At 45.5% G+C, this 27,009-nt stretch overlaps 1 protein-coding gene across 4 annotated transcripts in view; it reads right to left on the bottom strand.

Annotated features, from left to right (window-relative positions):
- Positions 1–27,009, bottom strand: part of PITPNC1 (phosphatidylinositol transfer protein cytoplasmic 1) — a 219,402-nt gene that overhangs the window by 28,543 nt on the left and 163,850 nt on the right. For all 4 annotated transcript variants that reach the window (XM_039859239.1, XM_039859240.1, XM_039859238.1 and 1 more), the window contains one exon: positions 12,635–12,730. In XM_039859239.1, the coding sequence (XP_039715173.1) occupies positions 12,635–12,730 (96 nt within the window). The remainder of the gene's footprint in view (positions 1–12,634; positions 12,731–27,009) is intronic.

Genomic DNA, 27,009 nt, shown 5'->3' with positions numbered 1-27,009 from the left:
CCATCTCTAAGTATAGACTAGGAAGGGGGAAGAGGTAGATGATGGGAGCCATGGTGAAAGGGCAGCAGGGTCACCTGGCTGGCCCTGGGGAGCACCTGGCCTTAGTAGATTAGCAGCTGCCTGTGGAATGTGGGGGCCTGACTTCTTTGTCCCCAGCTTTGGGCCTGGTTCCCAATTCCAGAGCAACGAGACGTCTCCCTCACATCCTGTTACATAATGCTAACTTGTTCCTTTCAGCATTAATAGATACGACTTTATATTTTTAAGATCACCTCAAAACCAACAAGGTCATTCAAGGGCACACTGGAGAGGACTCCACCTTACTGAGTGTGTGACAGTGAGCGGCCAGGCACCAGCTCTTCTAACAGCCAGTGAGCCGAGCTCTTCTCATAAAGGCAGGCTGTTCGGACTGGCACGGTCTGCAGCCTTTGAACCGGGCCTGAGTGTTGTGGGTCGTCCTGCTCACTCTGATCTTAGCGGTGCTGTTTGGACACAGGCTATGAAACATTAATAGCCTCAATCCATACTGAGGATATATGATTTGGCCTACAGATAGCTGGAGTTTATTAGATCAAAAGCTGATAGTAGACTAACAAATATGCTTGATGAGCTGCAACATGGCAACGGTGATCAGCACGGGATTAACTGTCCCTAAATCTAGCTTGCTCCTCATGCACTATATTATTTTGGGAAACTTGGACCTTCGATTTGTTGAACAGAAACTGGGATAGAGATGTTCAATTAGCTCATCGACCTATAATTTGAAGGCAATAAAGAATTTTCATTTTTCAAGCTGGAATAGATTTCAAACTTATTTTGGCTTTATAACTCATTTTGTTTTTTCAAATATATTATGATTTGGAATCCCAATAAAGAAGGTAGAAAGCGATGAGTGGATTCCTCAGGCTATTTCAGCCTTCATTGTTTAATGCGATGTATTTCATTGTTTATTGGGCCCAGAGGTACCTCTGTGGGGTCCTGGGTTCTGGGGAGCAGAACTGAGGGGGCGCTGAAAGGCTTTGGAGTTAGGGATTTGAATTTCTGCTCCAGCAACTACTACCTGTGTGAATCTGGGCAAGTTATTCAGCTACAAGGCTGGGATGACAAAACGAGGAAAGGAATGTTTCTCAAACTGGGTCTGAGGATGCATTCTTTGGGGGGTAGAATTTTTTTCCCCTTTAATGGGTTCCCACATTATTTAGTTGTAGGATGGCCAGGTTTTTTTTTTTTTTTCCCAGTTCGTTTTGGCCAATATGCTATTTTCTGGACTGTTCATAAAGAGGACATTTTTTTTTCCCCAAAAGATGGGGAGTGGAGTTCTACAAGATCGTTAAATCTAAGGAGGGTAAACAAGAGACTGGGAAGGCCCTTCTTCTACTTACCCCCTCTTTCTGTAAGATCCTCCACTCATATGGTCAGTAAGACTTGGGGTTAACGAGATACTAAAGGAGGAAACAAATTTCCCAGAGTGCTTTTCAAAGACAAGTTGTTTGTACCTCCAGGTTTACCTGAAGGAGCCAGGTTGGTGGGGGAGAGAAGGCCAGAATTGAGGCTTCCTGAAACTTCTGGTGAGTTAGAGTCTCTGAGCCTCGGTTTCCTTATCTATAAAATGAAGACAATATCTATTCTGCCGAGTTGTTACGATTAAATGATATAACCGAATAAAACAACTTAGTGATGACTTTTATTTTTCTCAAAATTTCGTTGTCCCTCTAAAGCGGGGTTTAGCCATTCTGTGAGAAATCTGTTGAAACATCTAAGGCCCAAGTTTATCAGCTGGTAATTGTATGTCTTTCTTTGGGCCCCTTGACAATAAAAGGTGAAGACAAGCGAGTTAATAACACCTATTCTTTCCTGGATGCTTTTGGAGCAGAAGCTGAACAGTTGTCCTTGGAGTCTGAATAAATAGAAGAAATGGAAGAGTGAATCACTGGGTCAGGTCTTATTTTTTAAGGGGGAAAAAAATACCACTTCCATTATCACAGAGTCGCAGCCATGGACTCTTATTTATCAGTGTGCTAGCTGGGAAAAGGCTTAGATAACACTGAGCCAGAGGACCTGGTGGACACTGATTCCAGTCACAGATTGGAAGAAATAAACTTAGATGAGGGTTGATTCCAAGCCAGCCCCCAACTCAAAAGCAATTTAGGAAAAAAACTGTACAAATGTATCTCATAATTAATGCCATCGACTGGAAAGGAAGGCGTTGGATGTGACTCCACAGATGGTGTCAGAGTCCCAACAGATGGGATGAAATTCAAAGGCACTGACCCCTCCCTCAGGAGGGGAACACAGGCAGTCTTCCAGGCTTACGCTGCTATATCCTTTTCCCTCCACAAAATGGAATAACAATAAAACGATTTAAAAACTCGATAAAACAGAGCTCTCTGAGGCAGAGCTGCCCTTCCTTGAACGGATGATAGACCTGAAAAGACACAGCTCTTCTCGGCTCTTGGGTGAGCAGACTGGGCCTTCTGACCTCGGGGGGGTCATCTCTGACTAGGAGCTCCTCCCCGATATACCAATCAAAATCAATAATTTTCCAAATGTGTCATGGCATGAGGAAAGCTGGGTCACTCTGCTCTGGGGGTAGTTCCCCAAACCTGGTGCATATGCACACAGAGCCTTGTGTCGCATCTTACTTACTGTGTCTGGTTTGGCTGGTCTAGAGTGGAGTCCAGGTACCTGCATTTTTTCAAAGCTCTTTTCAAGGTGATTCCAATATGATTTGAGAACTAAGGAATTTAAAATTAATAGGACTAAAAATAGCAGAGGCTGACAGAGCCGGTCCAAGTCCTGAGCAAGTTGTGGATTTAATGCCTATTTTCTTGAGAGTAGAGGGAGGTTGTCCTTGAGATAGAATTGAAGAGCTCGGTTGTGTATGGCTGAAAATCTCGGGCCCTTTGGCTCCTGTTTCCTTCTTTCAAAGTCTTAACATTTTATTATTCTTCTAAAATACACCTGGTAGAAAGGCTCAAGATGGATTGTTAATAAAATGCCCAAACTGCCTTGGGTACCCTCCTGGGACTCCAATACCACAGACTGCCCGAAGCTGGCACACAAACAGTAAATGCAATTTCCTAGGTTTTTCAGAAGTGAAGTACCAGAGACACATGGCATTCTGAATTCAGTTCAAACAATAACAGAAGTAATACCAACACCTTTTTACAAAAAGTCTCAGCAGTACAAATGGCTCCGTTTTCTGAAGGATCTTGCTGTAGCTGAAGAGGATTCTGTGATCGTGAGAATTGGAGTGACTGGAACCAACCCTCCGCTTTTCTTCTACATTCAAACTAATGAGTAAAAAGCAATACGCAAACTCCCACAGCAGCTACTTTCCAAAGACACATGGTTTCCACTGAGCATACCCAGCAACACATCTGCAGATCTCAATGCCAGAGTCGGAGCAGGGAGAAGAGAGCATTTATTAAATGCTTACTATGTGCCGGGGACTATGCTAGTCATTTTAATACCTTGCCTTTCACATCATCTCATCACATCTCATCTCATCTTTCCATCCATCTATTCATTTGAGGGGAAGAAGAGATTCAAGATACAATAATTGGTGATGATGAAGTACAATGGCTGTGATCACCTAGGAGACCGACCTAAGCCAAGGCCCCTTATTACCTTGAGTCATCTACACATGGAAAACATGAGCTCTGAATCCCCATCCACAGGCTCCCGAGGTTATCTTTTGCACAGGTCCCTTTACAACAAGCCCGATTGTTTCTCCCTTCCGTGGATGTTTTGCTTGGACTCTTTCTATCAAGTCAATGGGCAATGCCACAATCAGCAACTCCATTTCTGGTAGACAGAATCTCTGGTTTTGATCTGGTTTAAGAATTCATTTGCCTCGATTTTGTTTGACCTTTTTGGGGTGGCATTTTACTACCAAATCTAACTAGTAGGATTTCCAATTGCTACTCTGGGCACTGAGCTCTAGGGGAGGACTTCATTTATACAAATTACTGCAACAGCTGAAAAGATTTTTTTCCCCTTGAAAATTAAAAAAAAAAAAAGAGACTCCCTCTTTGATCCTTGGAAAGTGAGGTGTCCGTTATTGGTTTAAAATGACGTAGCCAGGGTTGTTGAGAGCTGGTCTACTGTTTAAGGCCAATTTATTTCCAAAGGCTTCTTTTTATTAACAAAATATTACTACAGTTAAGATGGCTGGAGGTGATTTGTTCATGAAAGGGATAGCGGAAGGGGAAGAGAAGTAGGTTGATGGGGAGGAGGGTCCTAAACCTTTTGGGGTCCCGGAGCCTCCGTCACCACCCTGAGAGACTTAGTCTCTCTGGGGAGGTCACAAATGGAGTTCCCTTGCATGGTGGCTGGTGACCCTGCTTTGAAAACCCTCTGCTATTTGCAAGATAAAATCCAAATTCCTTGGCTTGTCATTCAAGGCTCTTCTCTACCGCCTCGGTCAGTTACTCACTGACCCTGAATGTGCCCAGGGACTCCTAGCTTGGTCATTGCCTTTGCCCTCACTTACTCCACTGCCTTTTCAATCTCTCTCATCTTCAAAATTCAGTTTGCTCCCATACAAGCGTGGGTCAGGGGGTAATTTAATATAGCTTGGAGTGGGGGCAATTTGGCTATATCCAGCAAGATTTAAACCCACATACCCATTGATTCAATGACTGCAGAAATATTAGAACAATATCCAAAGGATACCATATGAGGATGTTTCCTACAGTATTGTAAGAGCAAAAGAATGGACACAGCCTGAATGTCCACCTAAATGGGGAGCGGCGGAAATATGACATAACTGTAAAAATGGCACATTATATAGACATTGCAAAATCTGCTAGAGGGATGTGTGTTGCCGCAGAAAGATGACAAGCTTACATCGTCAGTGAAACAATGCATGTTGCGAAGTAGTATGCGTTCTGAGCTTATTTTTAGAAAATGTTACTTAGGCACTATGTTTAAGTATAAATACCATAAACACCAACTTTAGCAACAGCTATCTCTGTCATGAGGCATCGCAAGATATTTGTTTTTTGATGTGACTTATTTGTATTGTGTTGGGATTTTTTTTATGAGGATCACATATTAGTTCGTGAACAGATAAACAATAAAGTTTTTAAAGGCTCAGATTTAACCACTCCTATAAAGCCTGACCTGACCACTTCTGTTTATTTATAGAGCTTCCCGCTCCTCCAAGCCCTGTGGTGACAATAGTTTTAAGGGAGCAAATCTTGTGATTCCTCTCACTGCCTCGGGCTGTGCTGTCATTCAGACTTTTATGTCGTGAGACCTTACCCTCTCAACCAGATCATAAGCTTCTTAAAGGTGAGGGTGTCCTACTTTTCATTTTAACCCAAAGACTATGTCACCACCCAATGTCCTGTACTGCGTCATCACAAAGGATCTATCCTCTAAGATCAGAGGAATGGCAGTTCCCTTCCAGCCTTCCTGGGATAAAGCCTTCTTGGCCAGGCTGCCTGGATCCCTGCTCCCATACAGAAGAAGCTTCCCATTGGGCCAGAGGCCCATTTCCTCTCTAGTACCATCGACCTGGATAGAGGCACAGTACAATGTCTATCTTGTATAGGGGATGGGGGAAGCAAACAAAAGCCAATTTCCCAGGAGATCACTCTGGCTCTCCCTGCAAGGGCAGGAGGGTGTTTGTACTGACACTGCAGATACCATGCTGCTTTCCCTTTGGGGTCACCAGGGTGGGGGTGGAGGGGTGGCAAATGCCCTGGGAAATGGTATCCGTGTTGTTGCCTGGCTTCCAAAGGAGCGGGAGGTGAGAGAAGCATCACTGAAAAATCCTCCTTCCTCCCACCGCCCCTGGATGTCATCGTCCACTTCCCGAGGCCACCACCAAGCGCTTTCCTCTCTAGCAGCACTGGCCTCATGCAGACCCTGCGAAGATGGCGGACTCAGGGCCTGAGATGCCGCAGATGCTGGGGACCCTGCCCCCGATGACCTCTTTCGCAGGCAGGCTTTCACCCCCAGTTTTAGGGGCGATCACTGGGGAGCCCACTGGCAGCGGAGGCTTCCCCCGCTTTTCCCTCACACAAACGGTGCAGTCAGTCCTCTCATTATGCAAGAGGAACTTGGAACCCGTCACAAAACAGCTGTGTTACTCTCAGAAAGAAACAGATGGACGGAGGGAAAAGGGAAAAAAATGACAATAACAACATGACAACAAACTGAACTCAACGACGTACCCCAGCACGAGGCAGCTGTGTTAAATCTGGCCATTTGGAGATAATTGAACATTTCACCACCCTCAACCGCCAAGATGCAGGGCAAAATGAAATATTTTTAATTTGAGGAAGTCGAGTGGTTTGGACGATGCACTTTGTACAGAAGGGTACAGGTAAGTACGACAATATTTACTCATTTTGTCTCTCTGTTCCCTTTCTGGGGGCCTGTTGTACTTAGCAAACAACATTTAATCTCTCACCCTTGACAGTTATGGGGAAAGTTAGATATATCTGTTTTGTTCTCTCTCCCTTAAGAGAGAATTCAACAGGTATTTATATCGGTGTGACTAAGGGCCTGGCTGCTGATGACTTATTTGTCCAGGAGGACTACATAATCCGGAGGCCTGGAGGTTGAGTTCAAGAGTCCTCCAACCCTGGTCACCCAACTCGAGGGGAAGGCTCTAAATCAAATCCTGCCTAGAAACTCCCCCTGCACTGTCCTACATTCAGCTATACCCATTCTGGGGCCTATGCTTCTAAGAAAGCCTCTTATCCTTTCTCCTTCATTGCTACCCAGGTTCCAAACACCGTAAATTCCCCCCTTAAAATGATTATGCTCTATTGATCATTGGTAAGATGGAGACTTCTTTTATAACCTCTAAAATGAAGGGAAAGAGGAATCGGCCTTCTCTGTAGAAAGAAGATCAAGTTCAAAGTGTAGCAGAGATTAGCCTTTGCTGCCTCAGTGCCTATCACAGAGCCTGGCACACAGCAGGCACTTAACAAATGCGAACTAAAGGAACTCATTAATGAGTTTTGCTACTAATAGGTTTTATTAAATTTCCTTTCTTTGGATCAGTCTACAGCAGGGTTTCTCGACTTTGTCACTTCTGACACCTTGGGCTGGCTAATTCTGTCTGTGGGGGCTGTCCTGTGCATTGTAGAATGTTTAGCTGCATCCCTGGCCTCTGCCCACTAGATGCCAAACATCTTCCACCCAGTGGTGACAATCAAAAATGTCTCCAGATGCTGCCAGATGTTCCCTGGGGGGCAAAAAACTGCCCCTAATTGAGCACCACTGGTGTAGGGACGCCCCTTTGCTTTACATAAATCAATGACGATTTTAAAAAAAAAAGACAAAGCACACACAAAAAAATCCTCTAGTTCTGAACTTCCTCCACCAGGGAATTACATTTTTTTTTCCTTTTCCCTCTCTACTCAAGGCATGTCTGAGATTTTAGAAGCTGCGTATGCCTTCCTGTGTCCCTGGGGGAGAGCTTCGGGTGGCAGCAGCTAGGAGGCCAATAGGGAAGCCATTTTCTCTCGTCACTTGTAATGGAAGCCAAACCTTATGAACGACTGCAGTGAGTCAAGGAGGAAGAGCACAGGACTTTACACCAGCCCACACGCAAGGCCTCCGAATGTGAGTGCTCTAAGCCTGATTCTCAGATCGTCCAGGCTGGACTAGTCCCGTAGGCTGGATGTTGAGATGTGTTCCTGCACCCTCCCCCAGCACAGGCTCACTGTCCGTGCCCCTGCGGGCATCTGCAACTTAAAGTACAGAGTTCCTCATTCCTGGGCTGGGATCTTCACTTTGAAATCTTGGCAGAGCTTCAAAGTATCAGGATAGAAATCTTGGTAGAGGCAACAACCCGTGTATTAACTACATAACGAGGACGATCTGCTCAGATTCTGGCTCCATCTCCTATCTGATGCTTTGGCGCGAATGTGGCTCAGTTCAAAGAGCCTTATGACTGATGGGGGACAGGACCTTGGTGGGGCTGTGTTGAGACTGAGGAAGGTGCTCTTTGGGTCTAAGAAAACACACCGAATTTTCTTTTTGACGATTTAGTGCTGCCCTGCAGAGTCCTACCGTGGATACGAGAAAACAGAACTGGAGACTAAGAGGCTCTGGGGAGCTGAAGCCGAGGCCCTGGGTGTGGACTGGAACCAGCAGCACCGCAAAAGAGAGTAAGGAGAACAGCTGATCCCAAGTCTCCAGCGTCCTTCTGTGCCCCTGGTTAGGGGTGGCACATGGGCCATCAGGCAGAGGCCACCCAGTGGAAAATTTCCAGCTCCAGTGACCAAAGGAGAGAGGCATTCTTGACTGTGTGGCTCAGAGGTTTCCAAGGAGAAATGGAAAACGAAAAGAAGGTGCTTTAATCCCCTTGTCTGGCCCGGATGACACAGTGTGTGACGGGAACTGGGTGGGGAGGAGTGACCCAGATAACCCTTGTCCGAATTCATGAGCATCAAAGATCTCAGAACAGATTCAGCCTGCTAGCACTTCAGCTTTCTCCACAGAAAACGCGTTTATATTTATGATGCTGACATAGTCGACTTATGAAGATAGATTGGAAGAAAAAGCCCATAAAGCTGTGTGCCTTGGATAAGAAAAAAAAAAAGGAACTCTAATTCACAACTGTTAGCTTAATGGCAACCAATCCATTATCTCCAATGGCATTGCTCTGAAATTGTGGCTGCTGGGTGGGGGTAAAACAAAGCCCCTGGCTTTCTTACTCATTTGTAAAACAACTGTTTCGTGAGCATCTGCTAAGTGCTGGTGCTGTACTAGCTGCTGAGGTATGGTGATAAATAAGACAGCTCTTGTTATAATATGAGCTAGCATGAGTTAGCATGAGCTAGAAGCCACTGACCAGAACTCCGTGGACACAGGTGGGGGAGCAGACTGCCCAGGCAAGCACAGGAGAGGTCATGTTTGAGCTGACCTCTAGAGAGGAATGACTGGATGCTCCCCAGCTGAATGGCACAGGGATGGGGAGGATGGTGGAGTGGAGAAGGCAGAGTGCCATGCTAAGGGACTGGGCTTCCTCCCAGCCAGTGATGGGTTTTAAGCAGAAAATGGCAAGGTCAGGTTTCATTGCAGAAGGAAATTCTAGTGGTGGGGGTAGAATGTTAATTATTTACAGTGTGCCAAGTAGCAATTTATTTGGAAATGGTCTGCCTTCTGAATCGGTCGTTCCCCTTATCCTAAGCCCCCGGCTAACGACGCTCAATCCACACAGTATCGGAAACTGACTTCTCTCCCTTCTGGTGGGTTCACACTGCAGTCTGGATTCTGGAATTCGAATGACAGAGAGGTTGGAGTCACAAGGGAGTCCCACGGAGCACACTCTTCCTAAGATTTCATTGCAGGCTCCCAATTTTGTCTCTTCCTTTGTGGTCTAACTGCAGGGCTAGTGAGGAAGAATTCTCTCGGTAACGCAGGTCGGCGGTCCACTGGGGAGCAGAACCTGACAAAGAATGCATAGGGCTGGGCACTCCAGGGCCCCTTTCTTCCTTATCCATTAAGTATTTTAATAGGAGGGGTGGCTCTGAGTGTGAGACCTGAATCCAGAGTTCCATTCGTCTCCAATGACCTTTTCCTCTAGGGCAGGGTTTCCCAGCCTGGGCACTACTGACATTTAGGGCCAGACAATGCTTCGCTCTGGGGCTGTCCTGTGCATTACAGGACGGTTAGCAGCATCCCTGGTCTCTAAGCACTAGTTGCTGGCAGCACCTCCAAGTTGTGACAACCAAAAAATGTTTCCAGACATCGTCAGCATCCCTGTGGGGCAAGATCGCTCCTGCTGAGAACCCTTTTTCTGGAGGGCAGTTTTCCATCGCACAGCTGGAAACCTGTGTTCCTTGGTGCACGCTCCGTGTTTTCCTTCTAACTCCCTGGCCGCATCTCTGGGGCCTCCCTGTCCTCTCCCTGATCTCCAAGTGCTGCCATCCCTCAACACTTGGACCTGATCCCGTTTCCCATTACATTTTATGCTTTCTCCCTCTCATCCGTCCCCAGGATTTTAAATATCTTCTATTTGCCAAACACTCTCAAACTTGTCTTGAGATCCAGATCTCTCATCTAAGCTCCAGACTCATTGCGGTTTGTTCTAGATGTCTCATTGGCCTCACAGAATCCATCTATCTTTCTCCAGAAATCCATTTCGCTTCTCACCCCACCTATCTTATTGTCCAAGCCATAAATCTTAGGTCATCTTAACTCTTTCTTTTCTCTCATCTTCGTGTCCAGTCCATGACTAATCCCTGGCAATTCTGTCTTCAAAACAGACCTCAAGACCATTTGCTCCCAGCCCTCCAGTTCAAGCCGCCACACACCTTAAACAACCAATAATGTAGATCATTCCAGTGACGTTAGCGGTTTCCTGACTTTCACTCTGCTCCCTTCCAGGCCATTCTCCATCCAGAGCGATCTCGTAAAAGCACAAATCAGATCATAAGATTTAGTTACTTAAAAGTCACTCTACTGCACCTGAATAATGTCTCAGTATCTTAACACTGGCCTTTGCAACCTCCCTTTGTGCTATTCTTCCTTTCGTTTGTACTGTCGCCGCCATGCTGGCCTTCTTCTGCTTCCTCATATGTGTCACCTGGGGCTCCCACACATGCTGTTACCTCCACCTGGGGCACTGGCCCCCAACTCTTTTCATCCTCTGGGTCTCAGCATGCCATTTCTTCTAGAACATCTTTTCTGATCCCATCCTTTTCCATTCAGTTTCCCTGTCACGGTCTCTCGCTGGGTGCTTCCGTACGACACTTGTGACTTTTACCTCCATATGTTCTCGTGTGATTATTTCTTTCTTGTTTGGTGCCCACGCTAGACCAGAAGTGTCCTGAGGGAAGGGACCCTCAGTGTCTCTTCTGCCCGTTGCTATGATCCATTTTAATGCTGTATGTGATACTCGGTAAATATTTATTGGATGAATGACTATTTACCTCTCATTTCCTTGGTCAAACTGCATCCAGAAAAGAATACTTTATGACCCAGAGAAATAAATGACTACTAAAGCATGAAGAATGTCTGCGTAATTGTAAAGAAGCTTTCCAATGGCAGTTCTTGGGAGCACGAAGCACAGAAAAATGAGTCAGGCACCGCTGACTAGAAATGACACTTGCTGATTTCATCATTAGTATTCCATATTTGTCCTAAGATGCTCCACAGAATCAGGTGGGAACTCCCTGAGTCACAGGCAGGGCCACCCCCAAAGCAATCTAAGAGGAAGAGCTAAAACTAGTTCAAAGTTTTCTGATGACACTGCCTTCCTGGAAGGCCCGATTTCCCAAATCGGTCGGGATGTCCAGGAAGGATGGCCCCTCACCCCCAGGCCCAAGATGCCACGGAAGTCACGGACTAGCAGCACGATGCTCCACACATCGCCGAAGCCCCATCAGAATGGGTGGACTCGATACGAAACCACAGAAGTGTCTCCTCCACAGAATGAGACAAGGGGAGGCCAGGTTTCTCTCTCTATTTAGCAAGCCCACGGTTACGCACAGTTTCTGAAAACTCATGAGTGTGGCTGGCTGCAGGGTGTAGTGTAAACTGGTGGTACTAAAACACTCGGCCTTTGAGTCGAACCGAGAGTGATTCACATCAGCCTCTCCCGGTCTTAGAAGGGGCAGCAGCTGCAGAGCAACCTGCCTGCAATTTAAGCGGCTCAGCCCTTGCTAAGATCAGGTTCGACTCACATCCAAACGAATCCCAATATATGGAGGAAAAAAAACCTGAAGCACTTCGGGAGCCCAGTTGATGCCACAGTGGAATTTATTTTTAATGGGTTTATTTATCGTGTCTTACATCGGCTTTAACGAATCTGAGAGGAGAGTTTCAAGGTCCATGCGTTATGGCTCAAGGATGAGTCTAGGTCCTGAGCCCAAACATACTGTGATTGGCTGCATGTTGCTAAACAACAAAAATAGCTGTGCATCTGCTGTCCTTGCAAGGCTGGGACATTATTTACAAGGGGATCACCCAAGTTCCGTCAGCAGCCATTAATACAGTACTAATGGGATATAAATGATGACTCGCACCAACAGTAAAGTGAAAAGGTCAGACTGAGGCAAACAAGGGATTCTGGTAGGATGGAAGCCACAGATATTCTCTTAAATTTATTCTCAGTCAAGGTGGAAAAAGAAGCCCTATGAAGGTGTCTCCGGCTTTCAGAAAAAGGTTGGTGCCAGGATGAGCCACCCAAGTTTTCAATATTCACTGAGTGGATTGACTGAGCATTTTCTTTGTGTTGGACCCCAAAGAAAAACAAAAAAACAAACAAACAAAAACACCACAGCCCCTGCCCTCGGGGAGCATGCAGACAGACAGGCTGTGCAGAAGGCTGGGAGAGCAGGAAGCCAGAGGTGGCTGCTGTTTTGTGGGAGACCAGTATGTGGGATAATTCAGCCTTGTGTCTCTTCTGCTGCCCAGAATGATGGCAGAGTTGGGGAGATACGAAGACTCAGTTTAAACTGAGTGGTGGCTGGGGCCAATGATGGGCCCTAAGGAACAGGGACTTAATTTTGAGACAGGCATTTAAGAATCCAGCACGATGTGAAACCAAACTGAATCAACACAAAGACAGATGGAAGTCTCCCAGGTTAGGATGGACGTAAAAATATTTGTTGAATGAATGAATAAACCTCTTTCACACGTCATCCCATCTATTGCTTACCTCGGATTCTTTGTAGTAACGTTCTGGAATTTCATCGCAGGCAATATCAATAAAGCAAACTTCTCTCTCTAGGTCTTTGGCTTCATTGTCAAAAATCTGAAAGAGCAGGGCAACATATCAAAGGTTAGTGGCACTAGGTGATATCCTCAAGGAGTCCACAGGTTGGCACAACTGTGCCCGCGGCAGAATAACACCACACAGAGCATCTTCACAGGGCCCGGCATCCCTGGCTAGTGCTTTCCGCCTGCTCACAACATTTTGTCACATCAGAGGCAAGTGTAGCATCGATCACTGCTTGGTGAGTGGTAGAAGGAAAAGGCTGTTTTCAGAGATTCGAGAATGAAGAAATAAATCTCTTCCAAAAGTCTCTTCTAAAAATGATGTCTGCTGACTTTTGGCAGTTAATCCGAACAGAGGAGGTGAAGAGACTAAAAAAGGTCTGACTAGATATGAGGCATAAAGCAGAAATACAGCCCGAGATTTAGAGAAGAAAAAAATGTGTTTTTTCCCCCACTAAAATTTTCGTATATATTTAATTTCACAAATAATACTTGCTCACCATAGTAAAAACAGATAAACAGAAGAACATAAAGATTGTCCACAATCCCAATTCCCAGGAATAAACACAGTATTATTCTCGATCATTTAAGAGCATGATTTCATTGGTACACTCAGGGGTAAGAACTTGAAACGATACTGAGATGGCTTCCTGCCAGTCTACTTAGGCCCAGAACATCCATCACTTGCAAAGAAATATGTAAGACAGACACATACACAGATATAAATTTTGGTGGAAAGACTGCGTTCCTCTAGTTTTTCCAGTTGCCATTTTTCTGGTTTAAAGGAATGATCGTACCATCCTTTTGAAGGATGGTAAACAGATTAAGTTTGCAAAACCACTTCATCCTTGGAGGAAGTTTTAACTATATACCCATGTCACTGTTTAGCTAATTCCAGCAGGAGAATCATCTGTTAACACTAATTAAATCTGACTCTTCAGAAGGGAATGAAATACTTTGGAAGAACACGGTGGTTGGTGCCTAGGATCATTGTCTTGACACAAATCTGGTGCCTATTAATAATGCTCTCTCTCCCAGAACAGTGACAGCAAGGCTCTTTACTTGCTACATGCTCCTTGGTTTGATTCTCAAGCGGAATCTATCAGCCCTTCCCAAACGCTTTCTGAATAATATCGGTGCTGGTAATTATCCTCCAAGTCTGCTGTTTGACGCTTAATTTTTTCTGAAATGGTTGGGGACTGGACTCTTCAGATTTGTCCAAGGAAATTAAATCCCAGTCTGATCCGAGGTGGCCACTGCATTTTCCTTCGAGATGGAGAAAGACTGGTTCTTGGATCAGCTCTGATTCTTCCCATTGCCACTTGAATTCAAGTACTATGGAACACGCATGAAAGTGTTTGGGAGGGACAGGTGGATTGCTTTGAAATGAAATACTAGGTCTCAGGTTGTGTGTGTGTGTGTGTTTTTCTCTCTCTTTTATGTATGATTCTTTTTGAAGAGGGCGCCAAGAGAAGAAAGACGCATGCCTCGTTAAGAAAACAAAACAAAATGGAACACCCCAGAGGGAAATGAGAGATTTGACATTTACTCTTGGAAAAATTTATGAGTAAAGATGAGGAAATAAACAAGGGTTAAGGGAGTTAATGACAGATGATGTCGCTTTTCCTACTTTAATTGAGACATTTTTGATCATCAGTAGTCATATTATTGCCTCTCAGCTTCAAAGCCACCCTGTTGTCTCTGCTCTGAGATAATGGACGGGACCTCGTAAGCACCTCTCCTTCATAGCGAGCACAGTAAGCCATGTACTACGGGGACCCTGCAAGAAGAAGGGGGTTCTCTTTGGGTCTGGATTTTACTTCTGTCGCAGACTATGTCAATGGAGACGCTCAGTGGTGCTGTCCCAGGCTTTGATGCACGGGATCCAGGCCTTGCCTCGACAGTGGGGCTCTGATTCTACACACCTGCCACCAGTCTCATCTCACCTGTGCCCGGAGGGCTGCTTTCTGCTGCCCAGCACTGCGCACCAGCTCTGGTCCAGGCAACCCAGCGAACTTCTCCGCCATCCCAAGGGCTACAGCCATGATTTCTCCAAGTCTGAGCCCCGGCTGTGAGAGGGGCCCCTTCCAAGTTTGTTTATCCTTGGGTAACTCCTTCAGCCTTAGATACTCTTTATGAAGAGAGTATTATTATTCCTCATTTTCAGATGATAAAACCAAAGCTCAAAGAAGAAAGAGCTTTGCCTGAGGTCACAAAGCTAGCCAGTAGAAAAGCTCAGATCCAAGTCAGTCTCCGGGCTTCACCACTGGGCTCCTCCCGTGATCAAAGGCCACCTCTTGGCACTCAACCGAGAAAATAAACATCAAAAATGCTTCCTGCTTCTTTCTAGAAAGATGAAATTGGAATCTGGTTCTCTTCCTGCTACTTACAAAATCTATGTCCTGAGTAGCTGTTACTGGGAACTCCCAAAAGACTTGGAGCTTTTGAACAGCTGAGGCTGCAGTAGAAGTTACACAGTTACTACCCTTCAGTTCAGATTCTGGTCTCCATTAATGTGACACTTAATTCTTGCATCGAAGTTCATGAAATACCAAGCACCTTTGCAGTAAACATTACAGGGCGGGGTTCCCATCACCTGAACAAAGCCACAAGTAATCACTTTGAGGACCTCAACATCCTCTTCACGCTTGAGATTACAAAGAGTAGTGACTTCCGATAAATAATTAATCTCCCAGTGATTAGAGATTTTAGGAGATGCTCTTAGGTGCTCAATAAGTGCCTGCTGAATTAATGGAAGGCATTAGCATCTACTTTCCAAAGAGGAATCTATGGCAGGAATATTGCTTACTTATTGACCTTAGTTTCCTTTCATGAGCCTGAGTTCTATTTCCTTGGTTGTAAGCACCCTAACTTTCCATAGCTCCTAATATAGAACTCGATGTAGAATGAGACGTCACGGTACTGGCTGACAGGTCCTACACTGGGAATCAGATCCGAGTTTGAATTCAGTTCTCTCCTCTGTGTAACTTTGGACAGGTCCTGCATCTTCTTTGGGTCGCATTTGCAAAATAAAAGGCTTAGTCCAGATGGATGGATATCAGGGAGTTGGGAAATGTCTTGGAATTTTACCCCAAATTTGGGGAGGTACATTTTTCTGGAGAGAGTGACCACTCTCACCTTATTATCAAAGAGATCTGTGGCCCGTGAGACCGAGATGACCACTGACAGTTCTTCTGGTTAAAACGTCTGCGATGTTGACTGACAGCTGGGTCGTGTCAGTCTCCTAAGTCTCGCTCTTTGGCTCAGTCCTTCTCTGCCCCTTCACCCCGCAGCCTGCAGACTTGGGTGGTGCACACAGAGGCTGCAACAGGGCAACAGGAAGTGGTGGAGGTCACGATGTAGTGTAATCAGAGGCCACGGCTGGGGGTGAAACAGGCTAATCTTCATGCTCGGTTTAGGGCATGATCGAGCATTAAGCCGACACTCTTACAAACAGTCAGAGGCTTAGCCAGGCCCCAAAGGAAAACAGCAAGGGTAAGTATTCATTTGGGTTTCCTCGGTGGTAGCAACAGCAGCTGCCAGGACTCTGGTCCAAACACCAACTCCTTGAGGCAGAGTAAGAGATCTTCTGAGATAGCTTTAGGACAAGATGTGTCTTGTTGATACATTAAGTCAAAGCTCTGCCAGGATCACACCTGACACAGATGCTATGCACCTCTGCCCTTGGGAGCATCGGAGGCAGAATCTGTCTTCTTCTGAGACGGGAGTTGGGTTTGGGAATTAACCTTGATACTTTCCCTATATCCCCTATAATAACGTTCCCATCTTTGCTTATTTATCAGCGACATGCCCACCCACGATCATCTGCAGTGGATTTTAGTTCCAATCTGGTTGACTCTCCTAACCTCCACCTCCAGTCCCCACCAGGCGATAAAATTCAATAAACAAACTCCTTTTACTATGAACTGAGTAAGCAATATTACAACGAGAAGGCAAACTTCCCGAGTAAATGCTATCTTATAGATTCCAAAATAAAATGGGAGTAATCTCCCCCTTTTTTGTAAAGCATTATGAACATTAAGTATCAAGCATCTTTAAAATCTTTATATTTTGACCAAGTAAGCTTAAGTTTTGAGAATTTATCTTAAGAATCTAAAATAAAGGGAAAGCTTTATGGACGATGATTTTCATTGCAACATTGCTGTAATGGTGAGAAAGAGAGAGAGAGAGAGAGAGAGAGAGAGCGAGAGAGAGCGAGAGAGAGAGCGAGAGAGAGAGCGAGAGAGAGAGTGAGAGAGAGAGCGAGCGAACGAGCATGAACAGCTTAAATATCTCAATACAGAAGAATGGCCAAGGAAATTATGATAAAGCCACCTGATGAACTATTATGTAGCCATTATAACTCCATTCTTAAAAAAGGTTTTTCCAGAGGGTACGCATGAGGGTGGGTGGGATGGAGAAAAGGAGATGCCCCATATTGAATATAGGCAAATGCTGAGTCATGAGGTCATAACTGAGAAGAGAAGGGTACGTCGATAATTATGGACTGTGTTTTAACGATGCACTAGACTTCTTCCTTGAACAGAGATGTCTTTCTAGACCTTGTGACCCCTCCTGTTACAGCCCGCTGAGGGACGGCACTGTGCAGTGCACAGCAGCTTTCAGAAATCCACAATCCTGGGAATCATGGATTCTGCGGCTCCTTTCTCTATAATGGTAACTCCTGTGGTTTAAGATCCAAGTTTGGATGGGAGCTCTCTCTATTTTCTGTACAATTTCTCTGTAAACCTAAAACCGCTCTAAAAAATAAAGTCTATTATTTAAAAAAAATTGAGGAAAAAAAAAATCCAAGCTTTGTAGCTGTGTGGATTTTATCTTCCTGCTGTCTGCCCAAGTTAACAAGGATGCAAGGTAGAGGTAGTTGATTAGTAGGGATTTTGAGAAAAATCTACCAGTCATCTTGTTTTATGCTTCAGGGACGATTAAAGGGACAAAGGATCTCAGCTAAAGCCACTGTTTTCTCACTTTATTTTGCTGCACTTCAGAGGGCTCCGGGGAAGCAACTGACTAAGACATACCAACAAAGAACAGGTTTAGCAAGAAGGCGCACTGGAAGCAGAATTGTTAACAATGTTTTCATTTTAATGCTCTGGATTTTTAAAGTGGCCATGGGTTTGGTGGAGGCTGGGGATGCTGTCTTCTGGTTAATATATTAGGCACATGGGGCTGGGGTTGGTTTATGTTTTATCGATTATTTCTAGCAATAGCACACCTGGTGGGTAGGGACTGAAAAACACTTACGGCCGGTAAAAAAAAAAAAAAAAGAAAGAAAGAAAGAAAGAAAAAAACCCAAGTCATTGACAAGGAAAACCGTCATTTTATGACCCCATCTCTACTGGTATCCTCACCAAGAACATTTTCATGCCCTGGTAATACAACTGTGACGGTTTCATAAATATGTACACTCTCTGATCCATTCCAAGAGTATGAAACTTGTCTTTACATTGCCATTAAGACAGAGATTTTTTTTAAAAAGGCCTCCTTTGGTTCCTTTCAAAACGTTTCTGCTTCTGTTTTACCCCATCAGAATCGCGAGTTGGGCAACTGTTGTTTGCTCTGAAGGTGGAATGACTTGAGACAGTACACTGGAGAGAAGAGACTAGGCACACAGCAATCAACGAATCAGCAGGTATTTATCAAGCACCTACTATGTGTTCAACGCTGTACCTCTAAAAATGCGTGATACGGTCCACTCTTACGGAGGCTTACGGTTTTGTAGAGAAGACCAGATTCAATGCAAGATTTAACCGACGACAACACATAACATATAATCTATATGTTTCTGAAGTATTAAGTACTAAAAGGCGTGCTTCAGGCAAGAGTACTCCAGTCTGAATTCAGCAAAGGGAAAACTCGACAAGGGGGAAACTTGACAAAGGGAAAATGGTTTTGTCAAAGGCCCCGCGAGTCGCAAAGGAAAGAGAAGGCAAAGGTTTCCACACAGAGCATAAGACAAAGCTCCGTCCCCAGTGAGGTGGTGATGACACCTGCTCAGGGTTGCTGGCAGGTGGAGAGGGGCAGAGGAGCTCCAACAGAGCCCCTGTGGATCTCGGTGGAACTTTATTGTGCTGTTCTGTTTTCTTACGCTGCCCTCTCTCCTTTGATTGACAGTTCACTCACCTTTCTGTATTTGGTTTGCGTTTCAAAGGGCTCAAAATGGACAATGGGAGGAAGAGAGGGAGCCCTCTCTTCAGAAAGCCGTCTTTGGGCTTCGGGTAAACTTCCAGGTATTCTCGCTAAGGGATCCCGGAAGGCGGCAGAGTGTGTGAGGAAGGGGTAAAGCTCTCGGAGGTGGGAGCTGATGACGTGAGGGCACCTTAGTGAGGAGAAAGGGTGTAGGGAGTGGGAGGTGAACTGTTCATAAGCCGAGTAGAATACCCGGGTAGACCCAACAGGCCTACATGTCTCAGATGGCAGGCACTTGGGGAGGTGCTGCTGATTAGGAGAGGATGGAGATGGGGACAGGTAAAGCTCCCTGAGGAAGCCTGGAGCTCTGGGTGGTGGGGATAGTCTAGATCAGAGATGACGACGAGGGACGTGAGGTGGCTTCCCTCAGCATCGTTTGTGGGTATCGTGCGTGTTACCGACAGGCTGCTACAGACAGTGACCGAGGGAAGCTGGCACACGCTTGGGGACGGCCAGGACTTCCAAGAGGGATGTAGAGCTCCCAGCTGAGCGAGAACCACTCCCACCTTGGCCGTGGAGCACGGATGCCAACGCATCCTTGGGAGGCCAGGAAGCGTGAGTAGAAAAGAATGCCACATCTCGAGCCACCTCGAGGGAGCTGATTAAAACCCTGGGGCATTCATGGTGTCAGGAACGGTCTTAGAATTGAGCCCAATCTCTCTCCCCTACTACAAAACCTCATGTAGTCCCCCCCCTGAAAGAAGTCCTCCTCTTCAACAAGTGTCATGGATTATTTTTTTCTTTAAAATGGGCCAATGGTGGAGATTTGTCCTTTTCCTTCCCCCCCTCGCCTCAAAGGTTGCAGAAAATTCAAAAACAACAGACAGAAGCCTCACGACAGCAGTACAGAAGAGACGGAAGGCCAGGGCTAACCTAGGGCATGGCTCATCGGCGAAGTTCCAAATCAAAAGCTGTTGATAAATGCACCTGGGGAATGACAGCAACAGAAAGGAGGAGGGCAGCGTGCCTGGGAAAGTGGCAGGACAGAGACCTCAGGGTAAGGAGCACAGCGAAGTGAGTATGAAGTCACAGGATGGTCTCTCTAAGGGAAGAGAGATTTCTTTCTCTTCCAAAGCTGACATCTGGAAAGAGCTCCAGCAAACCAGTGGTGGGTCGAGAACCATTTCGAGCCGTGACCTGAAGTCAAGGCAGGGAACAATGGAGAACCCTGGCTCGTCTGGGTGAGATGAAAGGTGAGGAAGAAGGTTCGAGAGGCAGTAATCAAAGGGACATGGTGACTGATGAGAAAACAGTTCTGATTGGAGAAACCATACGCTAATAAGGTGCTCCAGGTCGTGGCAACTAATTAAGAAAAGTACATTAAAGCAATGCAGAAGGATCACAAATGCTATGACTCAATTCATTTACTAAAAAGGCTTTTATGGCCCCAAAATACTTCTAAATTATGGTTCCCAGGGCAGCTGTGACAAGGCTCTTTTCATAAGCTTGGTCTAATTTCAGCACAGAGCCGCCTCAATCCAAATTCTCTCTCTAGGCCACAGCCCCTTTGGACACGTAGACAGTATCAGGAGATCAGGCCCACCCTCCACACGGGCACGTGGGGATGGATACCAGCACCTGAGACACTGTAAGTCTCCTGCAGGATAATCAATAATGCTTCCTGATAGAAGTCTCAGAAGCTGAGCTTAAAATAGTTTCAATTTCTCCCGGCTTCTTATTTCAATTCACGGGTGGTCTCTGGGACTAGAACTGCGGCTCTTCTCAAGGTGACGGGTCGATATTTAAGCTGGCAGCGTTCACAGGCTTGCTGTGGGGCAGCCTTCAGTGGCTTCAGTGTTTGGGGTTTGCCATGTCACGGTGACCGATCTCCTGTCCTTCCTCAAACCTTTTTTTTTTTTGAGACTAAACAATGAATCCTTTGCACGAAGAGGCAGAGTTCCTGACACAGAAAAATCACTGGTACTTGCTTTTTCCCTGAGAAGCCACTAACTCAATCTGGAGGGAAGAGAATAAAATCCTGAGAACGGAGATGGCCGGCTTGCTGAGGCCTGCACGGTGGGGAGGCCGAAAGACAGGAGAGTGACAGGAAGGCTGCCAGCAGCTACGCTCTCTAGAGGCCCGTTCCCCAAACAAGCATCCTGAGGTACTCAGGGGCCTTGCGGCTCCTTCCAGCTCATTCTTGGCATTCCTCTCTAGGCAAAACAATGGGACAGGGACCAGCTCCAAACCACTTAAGGCTCACAAAAGAATGCATCGACTGTCAGAAAAAAAACAAAAACAAAATGAAGGAACAGATTGTTACATTTCCTTGGTAGGTTGTATATGGTTTGGTTCTCCCTTCTGCATGGATTGGTTCTAATGCCTCCCAAGGTAATCCGGGAACTTGCAGGGCCTCCTGGCTGCCTTCCACAGACCTGCCCCAGGCAGTTGAGTGGAAAGCTCCTTCTGGAGGTATGCAGGCATGGGTTAAGACAGACGTGGGCCAGCAGATGAGAGGGGGCTGGCTTCCTGAGCTCGTCCCAAGGTGGTGGCATAACCAGGCCAGAGGCCCCTGAAAGGGAACACCCTTTCCGTTTTCCCCCATTGCAGAGGACCTGCTGCGTCATTCCTACCTGGCCGGACCAGCTCTCAAATACACGACTGTGGATCGACTTGGCCTGTACGTCATGTCATTTTAACGTATAGAAAATATAGCATGGTAGTGATGAGCCTAGATTCGAGGCGGCAGACCTGAGTTTGAGACTGTGCTCTGCCTCTCAGCTGGGTGACCTGGGCATGCTACCCGGACAGGTGGACCTCACTTTTCTCATCTGTAAAGAGTAGTATCACTTCCTCCCTCTAATGGGTAGTAGTGACGTCTCAATGACATAAAGCAGATAAAGCTCATTTTATTTTGACCTGGCCATGGTAAGGGCCCCATTGATATCAGATGCTAGTCTCATTAAGGAGGGGAAATCACCATAAGGCCAGCACTAGTTTTTTAAGGTCTGATTCTCATTTTATAATATGGCTGTAACATAAACGAACCCGTCTTTCCACTATTCAAGGTTTAAGACCTTTCTTTCCTCACCTGCCTGTCTTTTCTCGTTTTTCATGTAGTTTAGAATATGACAGTGAATACCTGTAACAAATGTTAATCTTTGAATGTTAATGACCTAACAAACCACCTGTATATCCCAGAGACTTTTCCTGAATTCCAAGCCTTTTGATAGCAACTGCCTATTGGACGCCAATCTCTGGTTTTACTCAAAATTAACATATTAAAAACTACATTCATCATCTCCACTCCCACCTCTTTGGTTGTGAGGTTTGAGCTGGCTCCTCCTCTTGTGAATCTTTAATCATCCAAGGTAGAAACTTGGGTGTCATCCTAGACTCTTACAGATCATCTATTCTCTGTCTCACCTGGACAAATGCAGGACCCCTAACTTCCCTTTCTCTTGAGACTCTGGTTTCCATACTGCATCCATCCATCCATCCATCCATCCCCACGCCCACTCATGAAGTTTTCTTCCCAGTATGCTGCAACGGTTTCTTCATCCTCATAACATGTCAGTTTATGGAAAGAGCATAGCCCAAGAGTCAAAATATTTGGTTCTAGTCCTGGCTCCATGACTTAGGAGTTACGAAGCCCTAGAAATTCGTCTAAGCCTCCGTTTCATCATCTCTGTGTCCTGGCCAATCAGGGCCAGGTGAGATAATGGGTGTGAAGGTGCCATGAAAACTCCAAAATGCTCCACCAACATATGGAATTTGCACACTTGCCTCCACCTGTCAACCTGCACCGTCTAGGATGCCTTCCTTTCTCTCTTCCTTGATCCAAGCATGCCCCACTCACCCCTCAGAGCATCAAGCTTCCTAACAACTCGCTCTCACCTTCCCTGCTTTGGCCCTTGTTCCTCCTCTGCTCTGAGGGCTCTTCCCCACACTATCTGCCTGGGTCACATCAACTCATATTTGAAGGTCACGGCCTCTGCCAAACCTTTCTTTTAGTAAAGCAACTATATATAGTGAATATGAACTCATTTTGGGGAGTAACGTTTGGTTACAGTTAAATTCCTGGGCTCTCAGAGATCCCAATGCATGTCTCCTTGATGGCTTCTCCAAGGGAACACTGCCTCTAGGGAATGGTTGGTCTCAGCTGTTGCTACTTTTGTTAAATTAGAGGGTCATAAATCATTAGCACTCAAGGAAAGGCTGAACAATTATCTTTCAGCTCCAGGCTTTTGAAATCTCCCCTCCTAAAGCCCAAGCTAGCAAGTGGCAACAGATCCACTGTGACTTTTTGTTTTAAAATATATTTGTGTATCGAACTGGAGAATCTAGAGCGGATGCCCTGGTTGCACTGGTTTGGAGGGCTGCCTGAACCTGGAAGATGAAATAAACTTGACAGGTGACAGCAAATGTCTTTCATGTCACGCGATTCTACAAATCTAGACTAGTAGCCTTCCAAAGACTCTAGTGAAAGGCGGTCATCGCCAAGGTCCCACTAAGTGCCCCAGCACTATAAGCAATGTGGCCTCAGGGGTGTGTGTGGGGGGATACACTATACAATTGATGTATCTCATTCATCACCGCATCTCGCAGTCTTGTAACATTTTGTATATAACCGAAGCTTGACACTTAATTTTTTTTTAATTTTAATTTCTTTTTTTTTTTTTTTGCTGTCGTTGAACTATTGGGCTGAATATCATTAACTTTTGAGTTTTAACGTGAGCATTTGTTTGCTAGTGGTTGATTCACTCTGTTGGCTGCCAGCTAACATCCAGTTAGCCAACGAGTAGTAGCAGATGTCAAAGTTTGGAAAAAATTTGTGTGAGAAAAAAGAAAACTTGAGAAAGTCCATTCACTAAATTTCTTTCTTTCTACAAATTAGGAAAAATTGTCGCAAAGTTTAATTTTAGGGGCTGAATCCCTTGGATCAAAAAATAGTTTTGAGAATCATGCCTTAATACCAATGACAACAAGAGCGTGAGTGGCAACTTAAGATCCTTGCACAGAATATGCCCTTCCAGCATGTTCTGAGTAGCACTTCCTGCATTTTAATGGGCACACAAAACACCTGGGGAAACTTACTAAAATGCAAGTTGCGGTTCAGTGGGTCCAAAGTAGGTCCTGAGATTCTAATAAGGTCCCAGGCGATGGTGATGCTAAAGATCCTACAGACATCTGATATTTTGGGGAATATACACTTAAGGCAGAGAATAGGGAATCAAGAAACTGCAGAGGAAAAGCAGTGGCCAGGTGGAATTTCATCCTGGCAAAGGAAGCTGCTGTGAAATTGTGAGATTTCGGGTCTAGACGGATCTGCTCAGGCAGCTCTGCGAGAGATGGGTTCAATGAGAGAGAGTTCTAGAAGAGACATAAGGACCTTAACCAGGGCAACGGTTGTTGAAATGGAGAAGATAGGGTGGATGTGATATTTAGGAGGTAAAACTACCCAAATGGAATTCCCAAGCTCGGCAACCTGGGTACAAGAGACACGTGGGAGCAGGGAATCCGGCCTCTTTTCCCTAACCCGATGGACCCAGTTCTGCTCTGAATTACCCTGTGAAGGTTTCGTGAGCAGTTTTCAGAAATTAGAGGCCAGGTTAGGAGGAGCCCACTAGAAGAACATGTCACGTGAGCCTCGGCCGGGTCCCCAATACCAGCTCTGTGATGAACACAGCTTGGAAAACTGAAGGAGGTCAAAGTTTTCCCAAGAGCCATAAAATAAAACAGAGGGAAGCCACACATGTTGGGTAGAGGACATTTTGAAAGTCCACAAAGACCCCATATCGCTAATATAGAATTTCTGCCAGAAAGGCACAGTCCGAATCTAATCATGAGAACACCAAGAGGAAAACCCAAGAATGAGGGACATCACAAAACATGGCCTGTGCTTTCTAAAATGTCAGTGTCATGAGGCAAAGCTGAGCCATTGCTCCAGATTAAAGGAACCCAAAGAAATTGACAACTAAATGCAATGCGTACATCTGTACTGGAACATGAACCATGAAGGGTTTTATTTTATTGTCGTTCACTATAAAAGTCACTATTGGGACAATCGGCAAAATGTAAACATGACTATATCAGATAACAGCATTGTATCAATGTTAAATTTCTAGAACTTAGTCATTGCACTATGGTTGCGTAAGGGAAAGTCCTTGTTCTTAGGACAAGTGCATTGTGTTTAAGGGTGAAGAGGGTCATGACATCCGCCACTTACTCTCAAAAGGTTCTGGGAAAAAACAATAGGTTAATATTTATGGAGAGAGAGAAAGAGAAAGAGAAAGAGAGAGAGAGAGCGAGAGAGAGGGAGAGAGAGAGAGAAAGCAGAGGTAGAAAAAGGTTAATAGGTCGTGAATCTAGAATCGCTGTATAATTTTTGCAACCTCTTTATAGTTTTGAAATTTTTTTAAATAAAAAATTTAAAAGAAGGTCACAAGAAATCGTTTGCTGCTTTGGAGAAAGCAGCTAAAATGCCAGAAGCAACTCCTGAGCAGGAAAACTGGGGCGCATCATCCGGTGTTGAGAGTTACTTGCAACAGAGAACCTTGTGTCCCCCAAGGTGGTTGGGCTCTCGGCAGTCAGTGCCCCATGCCCTGAAATAGGGGGTGAGCTCTCCCAGAGTTCTCCTGGAAAATGCTACGTGGTTCTGCTGCATCAGGAAACACCCTTAAACATCTCCCCAAATCTAAAGAGAGCAGCTGGTAAGAGATCTTCCTGGTCCCTGAAGCGATGCACCATCATCCTAGGGGTTGGGCACCACCAGCTTCCAGCCACTGCACATTTCTTCCTCCGAGCTCTGTAGGGCAAGGAGGTGACACCCCAAATGTTTCCCCCAACTCTAAGTGGAAAAATGGGCCTTGCTCACCATTATTTTCCCTCTGAGGGAGATAATGTGCCCATTCCACACATGCACCAACCAAGGACAGCAGAGTAGGGATGGTTGGAAGGGTTTTTGCAGAGACCATTTAACATGAAACAAATGCCAGGTTTTCAGACAGATAATGATTTGTTTCTACGCCTACCTGGATATTCCAGAACAATCTGAAGGAGGATTGCTAAACAAGAATTCTTTTGCATCTTTCCTCCTTTTTTTCTGTCTTTCTCCCTTTTTATGATTTTTTAATGAAAAGAAAAAAACTCTCCTGGCCCAGAGCCTAAAATCTCTTACTTGTGATGCTAATCTCCCCTCCCTGGCTCCCAGCCATTGCCGCTGGCTCTGTGCCTGTTTAATATCGTGGCTGCTGATAGCAGGTTGTGTCAGCGTTTCCATTATGAAGCTCAGTTTTAAAAATGTTCCTGAGATGGACCTATGGTCTTCCAGGCAAAGGGTCATTCATGCCTGGTCATCCAGGAGTGGCCAGGCGTCTCCAGCCAGCACTGACAAGCCTTTTCTCTCAAGGTTACTTGGTCTATAAGGGGGGGGTCCTTCGGAGCTTTTTGGAAAAGCCAGTTTTCTGTATCATATGTCATTCTCTAAATACCTCTTTGAAGGCTTTTGGGGTAAAAAATTGTCACTTGTTTTAACAATTAAAGAGAGAGAGAGAGAGAGAGAGAGAGAGAGAGAAATGCCATGTTGGGTATTTGAGGAAAGAGTGTTTTCCTCCAAGGCTTAATAAAGAGAATATTTTTGTCTCTTTACTCTCTCTGTTCGCTCATCCTGAGTTTTCCTGACTTATGTAAGACTTGTTGACATACTGAAGTCTTTTTCAACCAAACTACTGAATAATTCCCTCGCTTATCACCCTTTGCCCATTGTCCCATTAATTCAGATAGTCAGTTTTAGGGCAGGAAGCTTCTATTGCTGAGACTTCCCACAGGTCCACTCTGGCCATAGGATCTGCTTCCCGGCAGCTGAGGTGGAGTGTGGAAAGAGCAAAGGACACACTCAAGAGATTGGAGACTTCGGTTTTGTCAGTTATTAATTGTGTGGCCTTGGGCCATTTCTTTAAACATCTCTTGATAGCAGCGCCTTCATCTGCAAACCGAGCATAACAATATCCATCTTGAGATTATGGTTGTGAATCTTAACTGAGGAGTTATATAGCACAATGCTCTCTTAACTGAGTTAGGCGTCATGGTTGGGTGCTGTTAACCTAACAGGGAGGAGCTCTGGGAGTGCTTTCTGAATTTACTTGAACTCCTGATAACTGCAGGGGG

This window comes from Pteropus medius, unplaced genomic scaffold, assembly GCF_902729225.1.
Source record: "Pteropus medius unplaced genomic scaffold, Ma_sr-lr_union100, whole genome shotgun sequence".
Lineage (NCBI taxonomy): Eukaryota > Metazoa > Chordata > Mammalia > Chiroptera > Pteropodidae > Pteropus > Pteropus medius.
The sequence above is the reverse complement of the archived record's forward strand: the minus strand, read 5'-3'. Positions and strand labels throughout refer to the sequence as shown.